Genomic DNA, 19,484 nt, shown 5'->3' with positions numbered 1-19,484 from the left:
AAATGGCTGCACCAGAAAGGGTGGGGAGAGCAGCTTTGTACATTACAGAAAATACAAAATGAAATTAAACAGAGCAAAAAAACATATTTGGTTTGTGTAATAGCTATGAACCAAGAAAAATGACTTCTATAATCTTGAAACTTTACTTAGTCATATATTATAGTAGCTGTCTGAGATCACAGTAATCTTTACAACAAAATCAATCTTTTTAGCACAACTTTAAATGAGCTGAGAGCTAGACTATATTACAGTCATTCTAACATATAGTAAGGTGGGAGGCAGAGCCTTGTCTCAGGTAAGGCAGGGCTCTTCACAAATAACACAATACAACATCACATCTGAAACATGAATCGAAGAAAGGCTAGAGAGCTTTTAACTTTCTTCTTGTGGAAAAAAGTGGCAGAATGCTCCCATGTTTTACAATATTACCTTTAAACAGAGCAGGCTCTCCTTAATACTTCTAAAAATACATGTAAATTCCAATTTCAATGTGAAGAATAACACAAAATTGTATATATAACTTATTAACAACAGGTTACTTTATCCAGCTATAAAACATCAACTACACAAATAAATGTTAACCAAATTTGTTATTTTCCATACAAACCTGAGACTTCTGCTACACCTAATTTTATTTTGGAGAACACCAATTTGGCAAAGTGCTCTCTGAAGCTTTATATTTAAGTTTAACTTTAAAAGTACAATTTAGAATCCAGAGTGGATGGTAACAATAATCACAGATCTGCATGGGGTTAACAAAAATCAAAGGATAGGCTTAAATCCCTTATTCATTTAGCAAATGGTGTTAATCATCAGAGGTTTACTTAGTCAAAGCAAACAGATATATGTCTTCAAATGACAGTGTGGTCCTTCTATGTCAGATACAATGTATAAAGAGAGCACTTGTTGGTTATCTTGCCAGTAAACTTACATAAACTTTCATTTTGTAAACTTTTACAGAACACTTAAAGCTTAAAGAGAGTTTTCAGATGCACACATATACCTAGTCACATATGTTTACAGTGTCAAATATATTGTCATCACCTAATAACAATTGTTTGTTTAAACAGTTACAAAGTAATAACTTATGACTTTAAAACAGGTGCAAACCCTAATTCCTTTAAGACTTAGTTTCCCCAAGTAATAAAACCTAACAAATATAAGAAAATTATCCTAACAGATAAGAGCAGATTGAAGTTTCAGTCTTTGCTTCATATCAGTACATTAAAGTTCAAATAACTTTAACTGTGCTAATTATGACCAATTTACTCACAAACACAAACTTTTTGAGATTTACCTTCCACAAACCTTCTGCAACATGCTTAAACATTCATGACTTTACATTCTTAGTTTTGTCCTCTTTCATCTTGGGCTTTAACACAAGAATACTACTTTACAGGACAAAATAATTTCTCATCCAAAACATTATTTTACCTTCTAAATATTATTTTCCAAGCTAAAATATATTTCCAGATCTGGAGTTATGTCTCAGTGGTAGAGTGCTCACCTAGCATTCACGAGGCACTGGGTTCAATTCTCAGCACTGCATATAAATAAAGAAAATAAAGGTTCATGGACAACTAAAAAAAATTAAAATAAAATATATTTCCATATCTATTACTTTATCTTTTCTAGTTTCAGATCCTTTCTTAAATTCATATTCTGAAACAGACCTGATGAATGTTATCTGTACATTTAATTTATACAACATATTTTATCCCAGGAGAGGGCTGGATAATCCAGCATATACAAAAAACAAAAACAAAAACAAAAATCAAAATTGTGTCTTAATATTTTTCTGTCACATTGCATTCAGGGGTTGGAGCACAGGATATTTTCGAGCCTGTCATTATCACAATACCATCAACTTTGAGTTCCCCACTGTCAATTGTATCTAGAGGCTCTGTTTGGGCCTTTTTCTTATACTAGGCATATTGATATGCAATGGAGGAGGCCCTTTCCATCCTCTTCTTTAGGCCTCCTTGAAGATTACTTTTCAAAAGTTGCCTACAAAACACAGGTTGGCCTTAGTTTCTTTTTCTTTTCTGGGTGCAGTTATTTACTCTGGCAGTCTCCCCAGGCATTTAGTTTGATGGGATATGGTTATAGCAAGAATTGCTGTGCCCCAGTGATGAATATCCCCTGGCCAAATGGGAGGTCCTGTCAGATTTTAAAAGGGGAGACTGTTCCTATCCCCAGCACATCACCTGACAGTGCTGGAACCTACTACCACATCCTTTGTGCCAGAAGCTTCCACCTCCGCCCCAGGGGCAAAGGGTGTTGAAAGTCAGGGAAAAGGCCAGGTTCCCTTTGGCCATTTTTCTGCAGTCCAGGCAGCTTTTCTGGGATTTTTTTTTTTTTTTTTTTTTTTTTTTTTTTCCCAGTTTAGGACTGGTGTCCTTGGCTCACCATGAGATGATCTGTGACTGCCCGGAGCCAGGCTGAGAAGCAATGCCGGGAGTGCCAGCACTGGGTCCAAAAGATTTATCCCTAGGTTCTTGAGTTCCACTTAACTGTGACTCCTACACCACTGGCACCACAGATGTCTCCAGAAAGAGGGTCTAGATGTTCCCACAAAGAGGAACCAAGTGTGTGAAATCAAGAGTCTCTGCATGCACACTGGGGACTTATCAAATGGCCAAAATTGTCTTTACTTTACTGGGTTTAGTTGCCTTTTTCTCAAAGTGGATCGATGGAACAGGGATTTGCTTGATGCTTTGACTATATCCCTTGTGGTTTTGAAAACTGACATGGTTTTTCTTTTTCCCAACCTTTTCCTGACCTTCTCCTCCCTGATCTTCTCCTCCTTGACCTTCTCCTCCCTGATCTTCTCCTCCCTGACCTTCTCCTTCCTGATCTCTCTAAGCTTACTCTCTGAATCACCTCTGTAAAAGTCCCCGATTCCTGTTGATGGGAAGAATAACAGCCTTTGGGACAGGAGTCTCCTGTGTTCTCCTTTGCTAGCAAAGCAATAAACCTTTTTCCTTTTCCTCAAAACTGTGTCCTTCTTTCATCAGCCGAGCTTTCGGCAACACCATGATAAAGCAATCTGTACTGTTCAGGGAGAGAAGATGGGAGTTCCCTGAAGCAAAAGTGTAGGAAGCCACTGGGATGGTCCCTCAGTCCCTCCCTTTACTAGAATAGCTCCTCTGGTTCCATCTGGGGCAAACTCACCCATGTTCTAACTCTCCTGCAGTTGGCTCTCATCTAGTTCAGCAGCACCATGGATCCTTAGCATGGAAGTGCAGTTCCTAGGAAAGACAGGCCTGCTCCAGAAAGTTGGAGTGGGGGCTGCTCTTGGGTCCCATCTGGGGTACCTAATTTGCTGCCAAAAGTTCCGACCTTGTCCTAGATGCCAAAACAAAAATGAGGACATGCTTTTGAGAAAAAGGGAAAAGAAAGTATATTGCTTTGCTATCAAAGGAGAAACGAAGGGCCTCCTGTCCCAGAGGCTGTGATTTTGCCCATCAGCAGGAATAGGAAACTTTTAAAGAAGCAACTTAAGGGCTACATTCCACATATTCTCTGTTGGAGTTGTAACTCACCTGCTAATTTGGAAGGTAGTCATTTCTGAGATCTTCCGGTACCATCCCCAAAGTCTGGATTACTTTGTTCCTATGGTGGGTGTGTAGTCAGGGACAGATAACTCTGCCCAGGATGGGGAAGAAAGGTAATCCTCTTTCCCATAGATTAGGAAGGGGGAGAGTTTATGGAGGAGCAGGGAGAGAGGAATAGAAAGAAGCATGTTCATTTTAAAAATAAGTTTCAGTGGCAGAGCAGTGAGTGTTATATTCAAAGCATAAAGTGGACCACTGTTAAAATTAATATGAAAGAATATATTAAAATCCCTTACTCACCTCTTTCTCTTTACTTGTAATTAATCTCTTTCCTGTTTCTCAGTGCATTGAGCTTATGGGTGTATTTGACATTAAAATTCCTGGCGATAGGCTGCTGGAACAAATGGTATCTTGATGTTCCTTGTAGTTCTACCAATCTAAATTTTAATAACTTTTATCATTGTACTAGTTCCCTTTGCTAACAAAAAATAATGGATAAATTGTATTACAGAACTATCAAGAGCTGAAGTTTGGCTATTTTTCTAATCAATAAAGATGGTGTTTTGTTATGAAATACAGAACTATCAAGAGCTGAAGTTTGGCTATTTTTCTAATCAATAAAGATGGCATTTTGTTATGATTATGATGTTTTGATCATATATCTTCCATAGAATCCTAGCATATTGAAGGCTCTACTAGGCATCAAAATCAGATGTTGAGTAGCAAAGAAACACATTTTAAATATAATGTCCTCATTACTAATTTACAGTAAGATAATTTCTTCTAGTCAAAAACACCTCTTGAAGCCGTGATGTACATCTGTAATCCCAGCAGTTTGGGAGGCTGAGGCAGGAAGATCACGAGCTCAAAACCAGCCTCAATAACTTAGCTAGGCCCTGAGCAACTCAGCAAGACCCTGTCTCTCAATAAAATATTAAAAAGGGCTAAGGATGTGGCTCAGTGGTTAAATGCCCCTGGGTTATATCCCTGGTACATAAAAAACAAAACACCACCCCCCCTCAAAAAAAAAACACCTCTTAATATGTATAAATCTACTATGTTTTTGGCTATAATATAATGTTTTTATCATAATTATACTTTTAGGGAGCTCAGTGGTGTTTTGATTAAACTGTAATAATATATCAATGAAAAGTTTAAATTGATATTGTATATTAATGTTTACATGAGTAGGATATATTTGTACCTACAGGTTTAGCTTTCTTAAGAGATTATTACATTAACTGTTTACACATGTTCTTTTGAAAAATTATGATCAGTCATGTTTATGCCTATATGTCAATAATTTATGATTAGTATGAAAAGGAAAGTATAGCTGCATTTCATTTCAATACAAATATATCTTTATGTGCAATTGTAGCTCAAAACAGCATTAAAAATATGTAGTTCAGTCTTAAGTTTTTTATTATTTTAATTATATATTCTGTGAAACATTTAAATGGGAAAATAAATAAAGAATACTACAATCATTTAGATGGATTTATTGCTTTTGATTAGTTAACATATGATCTTCTAGTATTAGTAAAATGTTAATTCTGTGATTTTTAAGTCTTCATCAATATCAGTGTTTGATCATATTTGTATTGAGGTCCTCTCTAGATCCCTCTAACTATTCTATGAAATTTTTGGTATTAAAATGCTAAAAATTTCAGATTTGGTCTGCAACTGGAAGAGAATTAATAGAGTACACAGAGGGGGAATTACTGTACTCAAGGTAGGCATATCAGTACATAGCCAGTAGACAATCAACCTCAAAGACCAAAGTGTAATCATAAGGTGCTCTTAATCATGGAATCAAAGAAAGGGGAGTTAGTGAACTAATCTCAATGGCTTCTCTCATTAAACCACTTTACCTTAGTTCACAATTCCTGATAGGGAAGATCTAGTGCCACAACCCAGAGAATAGCAGATATATCCATGCTTATGTACCGTGTTTTAGCTTACTATAAAATTTAGACACTGTGTTCTGAAGCCATGCTCTACCCCTTAAAATATAGCAAATGAAATCCACTTTAAAAATATGGCAATATGTCAATTATTTTCTGAAATATAACATAGTATATTTTGACAATTCTCATTAGGGACATGTTTACCATAGATTAATCAACTGATTAATTTAGAACGTGACAATCTTCCATAGAATTATCAGACGTAAAACCTGTCAAGTTTTTAAAAATCTTTGTTGCAAACCTGAGTTCCCCTTACTTCCATCATTGCAGCATAAAGAATGTAATGTAATAGGAAAGTGGTGTTGGTAATACTTTCAGTAAGAGCAAGAGGTATTTAGGATGAAGCAATAGCACCGTTGCTAATCTTTCAACAAAATCCTACACTCTTAACACTGTAAAAGTTATTTCTTGGCAGTGTGAAGTTAAGGGTATGATGATTATAATACTCTGATTTTGATGGGATAGTTTGGATTTTTAATTAAAAGTTACAGAATAGTCTTAATCTTTGCAGGTCCACATCTCTTTAAAGAAAACTATGGGGTAATTACTTGTATTCTATAGCTAAAATGGTGATCTCTACTTACAGATACCAGCTTTGAGTCCTTTTCTGTCAAAAGAAAGACTAAGTCAGGCACAATGGTGAATGCCAGTAGTCCCAGATACTTGGGAAACAAGGTAGAAGGGTCACAAGTTCATGGTCAGCCTGGGCAACTTAGCAAGATCCTGTCTCAAAGTAAAAATAAAAATGGATGGGGCGGGGGTGTAGCTCAGGGCAGAATGCTCTGGATTCAAGCCCCATTACCATTAAAAAAAAAAAAAGAAAGAAATGAAAAGAAAAAGATGAAGGGGGGGAGACTAAGAGGATTATACACCACATTTAATTTGGATATCTCCAAAATTGAAGTATTCAGGGCAGCATAAGTTTCTTAAACCTTATAAATATGGCCAAAATATGAGTTATGATATGTCAGTGACTATGTAATAATCTGACTGTGGTTATTAAAAGACAAAATGCCAAGTCCAGACTGAGAGAACTAAAAACAAATCCTTACCTAGCGGCAGGACACCTATTACCTGTGAGAGTTACAGATCCTCCCTGGGATATGGTTTCTTCAGTGTATAAAATGTAGGTAATAAGTTATGCTCATGTAAGGATTAATAATGAGGCATATAGCAGACATGTTAAATGTTAGTTTCTATTTCTACTCCTCCATATTCTAGACTATTTTTTTTTCAAATGTGAGGAAACAGGGAACAGAATGTATGTCTTTTCAACGTAAGATATATATTTTATAACTCAATTCCTCAACCCCAAAACTACCATATAAGTAATTGATACAAATATTTTACAAATTATCATGTTATGTATCTTCCACTATGTATTAGTACTTATTGTCTGTCTCCTATTGGAATGTTAAGCACATAAGGTTCTGAATATATGTCAGTTTTTGTTTGCTGGTGTAACCTTAAAACTATAATAGTGTCTAAAACCCAGGAAATGCTTTTTTTTTTTTAATTTTTATTTTTCAATGGTAAATGAAAGAATGAATGAATTGCGACTACAATTACACATGGTGTTAAGCTCTTCAAAGTTTCTCTTAATAATTTTAAGGGTAAAAATTACATATGGGATTATTTGGTACATGATAATTATTTACATGATTATCAGCACTTGCTCTTAGACATGAACATACAGTCCAGAGAATGTCATGTATAAGTTTTCAGTTTCTTAATTTCTATTCCTTCAGTTTGGGGGAAGTAAAACCTAAAAAGTGGTTATGTTTTGCTGTTAAAGGTGGTTGTTATGGGGAACTAGTACACTTTCAGTTTCTGAGGAGATGACAGGTAAAAGTTTTATCACGATGTTCATGGAATCCTAAATTATATGTGTGGTTAAACGTTTGATTGTGGGATTCCAGGATTCTTGCTCTGGTAAGCAGCAAAGGAAGAAAACCGCAAGATATTTTCTTGAACGACCTCCTGATGCAACTGTTTACAGCTTTCATATCAGCACCCAGCGGGAGTTTTCGGGCACAGACTCCCACAAACCCTATTTGTTCCCAGTCCCTGGGCTCCAAGAAAGGACTCTTGAGGGCCTGGGACGTAGGGTAGAGCGGCTCTCGCCTTCTCACCTGGGGCGGGCGGGCTCTCACGCTTACGCTGCTCATTTCTATGACCCTTTCTTGACACCAGAGGTGACAAGCATGGCGCAGCCCGGCGCCACTCATTTATTCTGGAGGCGGGTGACTGTGCTCCACGCTCCAGGCAGCGGTGAGCTCCTGGGGGCGGGTTTGGATGACGGTGGTTGCAAGAAGGCTAAAGGTGGGAGGGTCGGGAGGTGAGACGCTTTCCCGCACGGGGGCGCTGTCACCTGTACAGGGGAGGAGTCAGAATGGAATCTAGCTTTTTGCTGCTCTGAGGTACTGAAGTCGAGAGAACCGTCCTTAACCATGAAGGGAGCCAAAGGCATCGAGAACCCAGCTTTCATCCCCTCCAGCCCAGATACCCCGCGCCGCTTGTCTGCATCGCCCGCCCAAGTGGAAGTCTCTGCCTTGTCCTCCGACACCCAGAGGGACGATTCGCAGCCACAGCAGTCTCCAGAGTCCCACAAGTCATGGGAGCCTCCTCTGCCTTCATCAACTCCCCCGGCTTCCCAAGAGCCGCCCGAACCACAATCGTGGTCAGAGTTTGAGGAGGGGCCTTGCGGGTGGAGCAACTTGCATCCCCGGTGTCTCCAGCGCTGCAACACGCCACAAGGCTTTCTGATTCACTACTGTCTGTTGGCTCTCACACAAGGTAAAGTTCAGCGTCAGCTCGAGGGGGTGTCGGTCCAGCCAAGAGCAAGGGAATGGGGGCGGCGAAGTTGCAGGGAGGAGAGGACAGGTGCAGGGATCCCGTGCAGCTGACGCGCGGTGAGAGGAGCTGTGGGCTTGGAATTGTTGGAGCCACCACTGACGACAGCCTACCAGGTTCAGCCTTCCACATTTTAGCTTCTCCTTTATTGCAACATTTAAAACTTGCTATACAAGTTTTTACTATTTTGTGCTGTTCCTTGGTTTAGCCGATTGGATTCTTCCAGGGAAGATTTAGGAGAACCTTTGGGGACAGTATGCCCCGGGGGCAATCCATTCTACATTATAAAAGTCTACTTTTTCGGAGTCCTTTAGCAAAGGGATTCTTTTATATTATTTCTCTAGCTGGATTAATAAATTTGTAAATGAAAATAGGATCCTTCGCAAAGGAAACATGAATTTAAAATCTGTAGTATAGATTAGATATAAACATTCGCATTTTTTGAGTATATTTATATCGCGACTGTGGACACAAGTGCACTACGGTAAGTAAATTAGCAAAGGCTTCAGGCCTTGTCAAAGGGTGAACCTTTCCTAGCTATTCAGGCACAGGAGTTACCCAGGATCTGTTTTGTTCTAGGAATTTCTTTTTGGTTCTCTTGGGAATTGCAGATTAAGTCCAGATTTATGTCCTCAGGAGTATGCAATATCAGCGAGTTTAGAAGAGAGATGGTGGAGGGTGAAAGACTCTCTTCAAAGAAAGCATAGAGAAGGTAATAGGGTGGGTGTAGCTTAGAATGCAAGGAATGAACTAAGTGGGAAGTTACAGTAAGACACCTGAGGAGGGGTGGGTGTTTTAAGTGGAGTATAGTGAAGGACGTTGAAGCTTAGTTTCTTATCCTCCCCTAAGGTCTCCTTCCATTATTGACCCATCTTAGTTGTCCAGAATCAGTGATTGCGAAATGTCTCAGTGTCAAAGGAACGCAAAGTTCAAAAACTCGAACTTTACCTTGTGTTTTTTCTTAAAATTTATTATGAAAATTCCACATAATTCTAGAATATATCATTTATACTTAATATGAAATCATGTTTAAAATTAATATGAAATATAACTAGTGCTCTTACAAAAATGTATCCATTTTAGCCTGAAACTTCATATACTGAGAGATCATCAATTTAACAAGCATAATCTGGGATGAATATAGCCCAATAAATAAATTCGTGTCAGTTTAAGTCTCAGTGCCTGAAAACATTGTTGCCATGATCCTTGGGAAGACCATTTCCATTATATATTAATAGATGTTTCATTGGGAAGGAAAACAAAACTTAAGAAATTATTTAGCTCTGAATTACTCAAACAGGAATTCTCTCACCACTTAACTTCCTAATATGCTTCCTATCTCCATGCATTTACAATAGAGAGGTGTGTGGTATTTCATGGAAGTGTTTTTAAAAGCAGTGTTCTTGGAATTTGTATAGCATAGTGTTCAGTTAAGGGTTCATAGGATTAAAGTGTAGCCCTTCCAGAGGAGTTTCCAACTTATTTTTAAGGAGAAGTTGTACCCTAATTATTTCTAGTGACAGATTTTTAATCAGTATGAGACGTGTGGTGGGAAGTTGATTTTTAGGTGGGGAAATTTTCAAATTATCAGATGACTTATTTCCTTATAAAAGTGTCCTTCCTAGGTACTTCAGATATTTTGTCTTGAAATCCCAGAAATTGTTATAGTCTTATTAAACTGGCATAAAAGTAAAAACCATATTAACAATTTTGAAAGCTGCAATATCAATTTTCTTGAAATAATTTTAAATTACAATCTTGATAAACCAACATCTAAAGAACTGTTAGAGATCATGCTATGCATATACTCATTGTATTAATTAATAATGATAACAACTCTTGATACTTCTTAAGTAAGAAACATAACTAGTTAAAATTTGATCAGGTGCTTTTTATTTTCAATTTATGGTAATGTTTAAACTCTTGTAAATTTCATCAATATCTGAACAGAACACTTTAAAATCAGTCAAAATTGGGTTTTCCAAATTTTCTTTATCTTCCTTCATTATAATTACAAATAAGTAGAGGGAGTATTTTTTTTTTCTTTTCTTTTCCTGTGCATGTGATTTAGAATGCTAATGGTCGAAATAAAACTCAACTGATGTTTATTTTTTGCTCTATAATCTTTTAAATGATAGCTTTAAGATCCATAGAAGTTTTGGAAAAAAAATTAAAAGGTATTTGAGAGCTCAATTTCCCCTTCTTAAAACTAAGTTAAGGTGAGCTCTTGTGATAAGTATACTAAGGTTCAGGAAGCAATTGAGCATTACTTTAAGGCTTGTGGGGTCACTTGTGCTTTCTGCACTCTTCTCAGAGAGGTCTTTAGAAGTACAGTAGTACACTTGAAAACTCTGGCAAACTGACTCAATGGGACTTGATCAGTGACTTGTGTTTATCACTTAAAGAAAAATGAATTAAGGCCAGTTAACTGCAGTTTAGTATGTAGCAAGTATCAGTTTTGTTGGGCACCTGAAAATTCACAAATGTGCAATTTAAGAGGCAAACTGGGCTAGACACTGTTGCTCTGGCCTTTAATCCCAGCAACTTGGGAGGCTGAGGCAGAAGAATCATTTGTTCAAAGCCAGCCTCAGCAAAAGGGAGGCACTAAGCAACTCAGTGAGACCCTCTCTAAATAAAAAACAAAATAGGGCTGGGGGTGTGGCTCAGTGGTCAAGTGCCACTGAGTTCAATCCCCATACCTGGCACCGCCCCCACCCCCCAAAAAAAGGCAAACTGATTTCCAAGGAAGTATGTTTGGGTTGTGTCACTTTAAGAACTTTAAAACTGACACTTTTAAAAACAGCAAAAAAAGCCAAACTTTTTGTAGATTGTGTTAATAATCATACACTATGTAGTAAACTGAGAGTAATGTACTTAAATTTCCTTTTCTCTTTTTTAGGTATTGTTGTAAATGGCCTTGTAAATATTAGCATATCCACTATTGAGAAGCGCTATGAGATGAAAAGTTCCTTGACTGGCCTGATATCCTCAAGTTACGATATCGCCTTCTGTTTGTTGTCATTATTTGTATCGTTCTTTGGTGAAAGAGGACACAAGCCCAGATGGCTTGCATTTGCTTCCTTTATGATAGGCCTGGGAGCACTTGTATTTTCCTTGCCACAGTTTTTCAGTGGAGAATATCAATTGGGGTCCCTTTATGAAGGTAAGTGTCTGTTGTGTTTTTGTTTGTTTTGATTTCAGCAAGTGGTACAACACCAGATTATTAACTCTACTGCAATTCCCTTCTACAGAGGATAAGGGGTTAAGTCTTTTCCAGGCTCACTGCCTACTTCATTATGTGAATTTGTACAAGGTAGGAAATTACAGATTGGACATTATTTGTCATTTCAGTAGTTCTCTGGGTTTTTAATCTTTTGATTCTCATTACCCATATTACATGCAATCCTCAAAAGAAGTAGGTGTTGTAATCTTACTGGGGTTTCCTGATCTGTAGTTTTTCCTTTTGTGCTATTATTTGCAGTGCTTACAGCTCTGTGCCTGGAACATGTTGATTCCTGATTTGAGACAAAAAGAGGTAACATTAACAGGAGCAGGACTTTTCCTAACAACTGAAATTAGCTCTACTTGGGGCTTGAGTTTAGAGACAAAACTTCTGGGCAGCCTACAGCATTGCTTTAGTTAGATGATATGCATGCTTCACAGGCACAGAAAGGAAATTTAATTATTTTGATTTTTTTCCCCCAAAGAATCATTTTTAATGGAAAAACAATTATGGTAGAACTGGAGAAATGTGCTAATGAAAGTACAAGTTCACATTTTTTTTTTTTTTTTTTTTTTTCTTTTTGGGTACTGGGGATCGAACCCAGGGCCTTGTGCTTACAAGGCAAGCACTCTACCAACTGAGCTATTTCCCCAGCCCCCACAAGTTCACATTTTTATGTCCTTTCTGGGACTTTTAATAGCAAACATTAAAATTATAAGGAATAAAATCAGATGGTTACAAATTTAGAGACCTTCAGGGATTAGGTAAATGAACGAGGCTTAGAACAAGAGGAGAATTTGAAACTGCTGAACTGTAGGTATTATTTTTAAAAGTTAAAATATTTATATTTGTGTGTATTAGTATTAAAAGTGTTAATCTCTCCCAAGACACATTTCCCAATTTTGATAACAAATAACTATGGTTTTAAAAGTGCACTTATTAGGTGAGTAGACTTCACTTTATAAGTAAAAATAGAATATGCAAGCAGATAGATGAATGTGGTAGAATTTGAAATGAATAAGAAAAATAAGGAGAATGTGTTATCAGTGAAAGGAGTACTTAAGTAGATTCTAGTCATTATCTAAGAGTGGATGAGACTGCATTAGGCAAATTTGACATAATTTCACTGGGGGTAGTTTCAGGAAGTAGGCAGACATTGTAGCACAGGCTGTAGTATAACACCTTTGAAATCTTAATGGCAAGGGGATATCAAAAGCTTGATCTGCCACATGAGAACACAGGATACTGATTGCATGATAGCAAAATGTTTTTGTGGTTTTGGCTTTTGGGTGGTTATCTCCATGCTGCCTCTAGGTCATCACTCTTCCAGTTAATCAGATGTTCTTAAAGTAAAGAAACTTTGCTCAAAGCCTCTGATTTTCTAAACTAAATATAAAAACTTCTTCCAGTACAAAACTTGGTCTTCTTCAGCAGTCTCAGTGCTGTCTCTTGCCACCCACACCTGGAATTACAGCCAATCTGAACAATTTATATTTCCTGAAAGGAAATGGCAACAAGTTAAGGTGTGTGGTGGGGGTCGGGGTGGGGAGATGAAGCTAATGTTTAGTACATTTTTGTGTACTATGCAGGTTTTCACCAAATTCTTGTTGATCATGTTGACATTTTTCATTATTGTAGCAGATCAGATTTAATAGAGTATTGAAGTAGAAAAACTCAGGTTGGCCTATGTTATTCTGCCATTCATACAACAAATATTGTTGGTATGGACTGTATATGGTACAGAGATAACAGCAGTAAAACAGCCATCTAAAGTTTATGTATTAGTGGGAAGAAATAATTAATTAATAAACAAGGTAATTGAAGATTAAAGTTAGAGGATAGAGGGGACAAACAGTATGAAGTCATAGTGTACAAACACGTAAACAGGTTGGTAGGGAAGGCTAGCATAATAATATCTGCATAAGGAGGGCCAGGCTTGAAAGATGCTTTTCACACTGGAAAGCAACTCTAAGCTTGGATGGCTTTAGGAATTGTCAGTTTGGGCTGACCTGATAACAGGAGGGAAGAAGGTGGCATGAGATGAACTTAGAGAGGCCAATAGATACCAGGGAGACATTTAAATTTTTCTTGAAGTGTAGTGCAAAGTCCTGAATGAATATTACACAGGGAAGCACATTGATCTCACTTGAAATCACCTTGAGAGGTTTTTCCATAGTTCTGGTGAGAGATAAAGTGGGTGGGCCAGGGTTGTAGTGGTAGAGATCCATAGGATAATTGACAGTATATATTTTGGAGGAAAAAGAGATAAGACTTTACTGGATTTATTGTGAAAGAGGAATGAAAACTGACTCCTTTGTATTTGGCATGACCAACTGGGACCAAGTAGCAGAATGTGGAAGATTAGGGACAATAGAGTGGGGAGTGGAGATCAAGAATTCAAGAATATGGGTTTGGACTTGCCAAATATGAACTGGATATTATACATCCAGTGTTGCAATACATATTCACAAACATATTTATCTAAATGTGCAAGTCATTCATTACACTTAATTGATAATGTCACACTGATGTTTGGGAAGGGCTATCAGTTCCTCTTTAACTATCAATGTATGAACATGCCTCACTGCTATTTTGAGTTTTTTTCCTTGAAGCTTTTACTTAACACAAATATTATCATGGAGTATGTGTGTATGCATGTTTACACTACTAGATACAGAATTCAGGACTGAAATTGTATTGTACATCTAAAAGAACCCAGATATTTAGAAATGGAAGGAGTATTAGAAATAACGAATCTCTTCTGTTTACAATGTAGAAATTTAGGACACCATTTAGGACTTTAATGAGAAAGTGGCTGCATAGTGATTTTACACATGGTTAATACCAGCTTACACTAATCCTAGTACTCATGCTTTTTGTGTTTCTTCCCCCCCAATCCCCCAGTACTGTAGATGGAACCCAGAGTCTTGCACACACTAGACAAACACTCGATGCTTTGTTTAATATTTTTCAAATTTTTGTACTTATTACTATGGTAGGTTATTAGCTATATTGAATTAATTCAATATTTTTATGAATTTAATTTAGTTTCTGAATTCAAGTATGATGGTCTACATTTTTTTAAAAGCTTCATAACTTGTCTTCTCAAGTAAATTCATCTACTTTTGCAAATATGGGAACCTGTAACCAAATATATGAATTATTTTTCTAACTCTAAGGAGAGAGTAGAGTAAAAAACTGGGTATTTAAATGGGAAGAGGAAAACAAGTAAATTGAAAGTTTCCTGTAAATGAATTAGGAAACGTATAATCTTTTTAAGTAGCATAACAAAACATGATGTATTATAATAAAGAGCATACTATTAAGCAGTCACTTTGTCAGTTGAAATCATATATATAGTTTAATCAGAAACAAACACTGAGGAAATTAACATACGCTTGTGTGCTTTTTTGTTGCTGCTGTGTTTTTGAACTTGAGGGAAATGAATATCAGGGTTCACATTGGACGAGATAATCTCTATAAGGGGAGATTAAAGTAATGCAATATAGTTAGGAAGCAGAAGAAAACAAAGTATGAAATCTGATAAGCATGTATAATTTCTACAGGTGTGAGAGTAAACAAAAGGAGGTTAAGAGTTAGCAAATGGTAGAAAGGTGAATTTAAAACAGCTTGAATGTTCTGCGGTTTTGTGAAACAGAAAAGGTTTGGGAGAAAGTTTTTTAAGGGAAGCTTTGGTAGATACATAAGGGTTAGAGATGATTGACTTTGAGTGGAGATGATAAAATTTATCAAAGGGAAGTTTAGGTTGTTATTGGATACAAAAAAGAGGAAGTATTAAAACTAGAAAGAACAAATTTTTCTAGTGGCTATTTTTTTTTACATGTTAATCTGAAAATAAGTAGTGTCATAAAACATTTTCAAATATGTCATATTTGACACTCACTTTTTAAAAAAAAATTCTTTTTCACTGCAAATGGGTATTGACATTCACTTTTGACATAACAGTATTATAATTTTAACATTTAACATGCAATATATCTTTGTCCCTTAACGTTTTGTTTTCATCTAAGTACATTTTAATTCCTTTTGGATGAGTGTTTTTATAATGTTAAGAAAAATAATCTTTTTGTTTCTTTGAGAATCTGGGAGGGAGGTCATTTTTCAATACCAAGAAATTGGAGAAAAGTGATTACTAAACCCAACAAAGTTTTTATCAATCAGTTTTTTTCCTAGATTACGTTGTTTCTATTTTCCATCCCCTTCCCCTTCGCCTCCCCAAAAAGTGTGTCAATGATAAACGTTTCCATTTGTTATAGTAGTAAAATGCTAAATCTCTGTGATTGGCATTTTTGGAGAGATCTGTATAAAGGACTTTGGCTATGTTGAGTAACTACTTAAAAAGTTGTGCTAGAAAAATTATTCAAGTGGGACTCAAAATTGGACTTAATTTCTACCTACTTTCTCTTTCATCTTGTATTCTTAAAGGTTTTTTTCTTGTTTGTTTATATTTAAATATGGAATGCCCATCCCCATTGGAGAAGACCTAGAGCAAAGAACCTTAGAATTTCTCAACCACTAATTCAATACAGTATGCTTTAATTTTGGTTGGCCTTTGAGTGTTCTTCCCTCTTTGAAACTATTTCTTCCTTATGGAAATCACTTTTATTTTTCTTATATTTCGATCATATTATAACTGAAATGAATGAAGAGAAGAAGGTGATTTCTTAATAAAACAAATGATCCAAAATTAACTTTAATATACACAATAAAAGGATTAAAGATAACTCTTTTAGAGTGAGTTGATGTTCCCAATGCAGGTATTATGATTGTTCATACGAGAGACTCTCCAGTGTTCTCCTAACTTCTTAGATGATTGAATTATCCTGGATGATTTCTCTGCATGTTTAATGCTATCTTTTGGAGATCCTGAATCAGTAAGTCTGTAGTAAGATTCAGGAATTCATCTTTAAAAAAAAAATAATAATTACCTAGTTTATCTTAGTTAAATGTGGGAAGTACATTATAATTTAGGTCTGATTATTTTGTGACACTCTCAACTGGACACAGAAAGGTTTCTTTTCATCTCAAGATTATTGCTTTATATCTTCCTTTAAAATAGGAGTTTCACAACCATAATGAAATACCAGGTGCTTTAATATTGCCAGTATTGTTGAAATTCAAATGACCAAACTTCCGAAGCAGAAGAAACTTACAGAGAAAAATAAGTCAGGCAAACATATCACTGAGATGTTAATACAAACTCAGAACTAATTCTGCTTATAAACTGCAGTTTGCTGGCAGGTAGAGGTTTAAAAAATGAATGGCCTTCAGCAAGAGAAAAAAGTCCCAGTGTTTCCCAAGGTATGATGTGCAGAGTAATTTCTAAGGATATTAAATATGTTTTAAAAATATGTTCCATAGTTGAAGAGTTTGGGAAGAAATGAAAGTTATTCAGGTATCTTTGCTGCATCAATGCATAAGGGAATGTATTTTGTGATTCTTTAGTAGTTTGCTATGTAGAATTCAGAACTTACTGAACAAGGGACTTGATTGCAATGATTGTGCCCTGTGTCCTGCTTTCCATCCCTCACTTTAACTTTCCTCTTCTAGGTGTTTCAGTGAATATGCTTTGGGGAAATCTCTGTGCTATTTTAGGTCAAGTATGTTGTTTTTGAAAGTTGCCCTGTTGAATTTAGAAACTTCATTATGGCCAGCATCTAGAACAGAATGTGAGGTAGAGTAGGTGTTCAAGAAATGTTTGTAGAGCTGTCAAATATTTAATGAATAAATGTTTCCCTTTGATGGGGACATATTAGGTGTCCAATGACTTGCTCTTCCACAAAAGACAAGAATATACCTTAATACAAATATATATTATATACAAGAATATACAAGAGAATATACAATGTCAGGGAAAGACAATTTGGAAATTCTATCCATGTTTTCTAAAACTTGACCAAAGGATAATGGGACATTTCTCTGTTTTCTGTCTCTCTCTTACTCACCATTGAATAACAATTTGTGCTTAGTGATCAAAAAGGCAAAAAATTACTTGCTATAAATGAGCTTTATGGATAAGATTTGGATCTGAAAAATTTGCAGTGTATAAAAGGAAGCTGAATCGAGAAGCATATTTAGAAATAGCAAAATGCTTTGATATTCTGTTTTTGGTTTTTGTCATGATTCCTTACTAAAATATTGATTTCCCTAAAAGTGCTTCTAAGGTAGTGCCAAAACGCAGAATTTTTGATGGACTTTAATTATCTTCATATATAAAATAAAATTTTCTGATAGAATATTCAAAAGGGCCATAGGCATTGTGTCTAATCATATAAAATGTGTAGGAGGTAATGATTAAGCAATTTTGTTTTTGTAGCTTCCTCAGAAAGATTGGTAAAAATGTGGTTTGTGGCAAGAAAAAAAATGAGGAAATTCTATTTTCTTAGTCATGGTTCTTAAAAATGCACAAATTAGCCAACGTAAGTTTTAATGTATTTTTACTATTTCATTTTAATGCTAATATTACACATTATATTTAATAAAAATAGATAATATAGCACATATATTAGGGTCAGGTAGAAATGAGTTTGTGTGATAGAACTATGTGATCCTGCCTTAAGGAAATTAGACATATGCTTTGATAAGGCCATGTCCATTGTGTGGAAAGTTCTCATTAAATTGTAGCAATCAATAAATGATGTTACTGATAACTGAATAACCGTGTTTTGTTTTTTTTGTTGTTGTTTCCTTTTTAGTAATTGTCAGTGGTGGTTTCAAAGTACTATAAATAAGTGAGTCTTTCCATATAGTATATTTGTTTCTGTAGGTGCCACTTGATTTTGATGTATCTTTAAAGTTTAGCCAAACACTTTCAAAGTAACCCATGAGAAAGGATTTTAATTATATGTATTTTCCAGGATTTTATCCTCATGAGATGAGAAGATGTAAATATCTTTTTTTCCCCCCTGAATTTAATCATCACACATACCTTGTAAGATAATCAGAAAATACCTGGGTTCAGTAGCACACACTTAAAAGTGTGGCTGAGGCAGGAGGATCATGAGTTCAAAGTCAGCCTCAGCAATTTAGAGATGTCCTAAGCAACTCAGTGAGACCCTGTCTCTAAATAAAATACAAAAAGGACTGGGAATGTGAGTCAGTGGTTAAGCACCTTGGGTTCAATCCCTGGTAGAAAAACCCAAACAAAATATCATAGGAAAGTGAATAAATGTTTCTTAGATAATACAACCTGGGTTACCCACTGTTAACATTGTTCCCTTTTAAAATGTATACATGTATACATGTATTCACGGAGTCACAGTGAAATTTAATTACATAATCATTAACAAACATGCACACCTCACATCCTCAGTTTAGTATTTATGCATATTCACACATCTTTATATCACATTCACACATACACATTTAAGATTTATTTTTAAGGAAATGAGTGTGAACCTATGGAAATCTACTTTTTTGCTTCTAGTATATATTAGACATCATTTTATATTAAGATAGAGCTACAGATTCTTTATGCTTTTATATTATTTCGTTTTTAGATACGTTATTTAGTTGACTCTATTATGTTTTTTTTTTTTTAAATACATTCTGTATTTGTGGTTAGAGATGTTCTGTGGGTCATTAAGGACAATCTGGATAATACTAAGAAGTGGAAAGAAAAAAACTCAATTCATTGTTATTCTTTTCTCAGGGAAAACTGGGGGTTATTTTAATGCTTTCACTGGACCTAATTTTTTTTGAAGTTAATATCATATTTAGCAAATCGTTAGCATTTTTATTCCTGCATAGCACTTAGTTTTACTTTGTGTTTTTGAATATTTACTTTTAAATCTTTTTATTAATTGTATGTGATAAACATGATATATACCTGATAAACATTTTTAGGTTTAAAGATTTTTCTCT

General features: G+C 35.7%; 2 protein-coding genes across 3 annotated transcripts in view; both read left to right on the top strand.

Annotated features, from left to right (window-relative positions):
• The window catches only part of Slco6a1 (solute carrier organic anion transporter family member 6A1), a 178,510-nt gene extending 170,644 nt beyond the window's left edge, over window positions 1-7,866 (top strand). The window contains 2 exon segments of the mRNA XM_047554753.1: window positions 3,901-3,963; window positions 7,444-7,866. Of these exon segments, the coding sequence (XP_047410709.1) occupies window positions 3,901-3,963; window positions 7,444-7,866 (486 nt within the window).
• A 55-nt stretch (window positions 7,867-7,921) lies between these two features.
• Slco4c1 (solute carrier organic anion transporter family member 4C1) overlaps window positions 7,922-19,484 on the top strand; it is a 68,779-nt gene continuing 57,216 nt past the window's right edge. The window contains exons 1-2 of one of the 2 annotated variants that reach the window (XM_047556572.1): window positions 7,922-8,320; window positions 11,277-11,540. In XM_047556572.1, the coding sequence (XP_047412528.1) occupies window positions 7,975-8,320; window positions 11,277-11,540 (610 nt within the window). In that variant the 5' untranslated portion in view covers window positions 7,922-7,974. Of the gene's footprint in view, window positions 8,321-8,677; window positions 8,862-11,276; window positions 11,541-19,484 lie in introns of those variants that run through there. The other variant, XM_047556573.1, reaches the window with a different exon arrangement.

This window comes from Sciurus carolinensis, chromosome 6 (genome assembly GCF_902686445.1).
Source record: "Sciurus carolinensis chromosome 6, mSciCar1.2, whole genome shotgun sequence".
NCBI lineage: Eukaryota > Metazoa > Chordata > Mammalia > Rodentia > Sciuridae > Sciurus > Sciurus carolinensis.
This window is presented reverse-complemented; position numbering and strand designations above follow the sequence as displayed.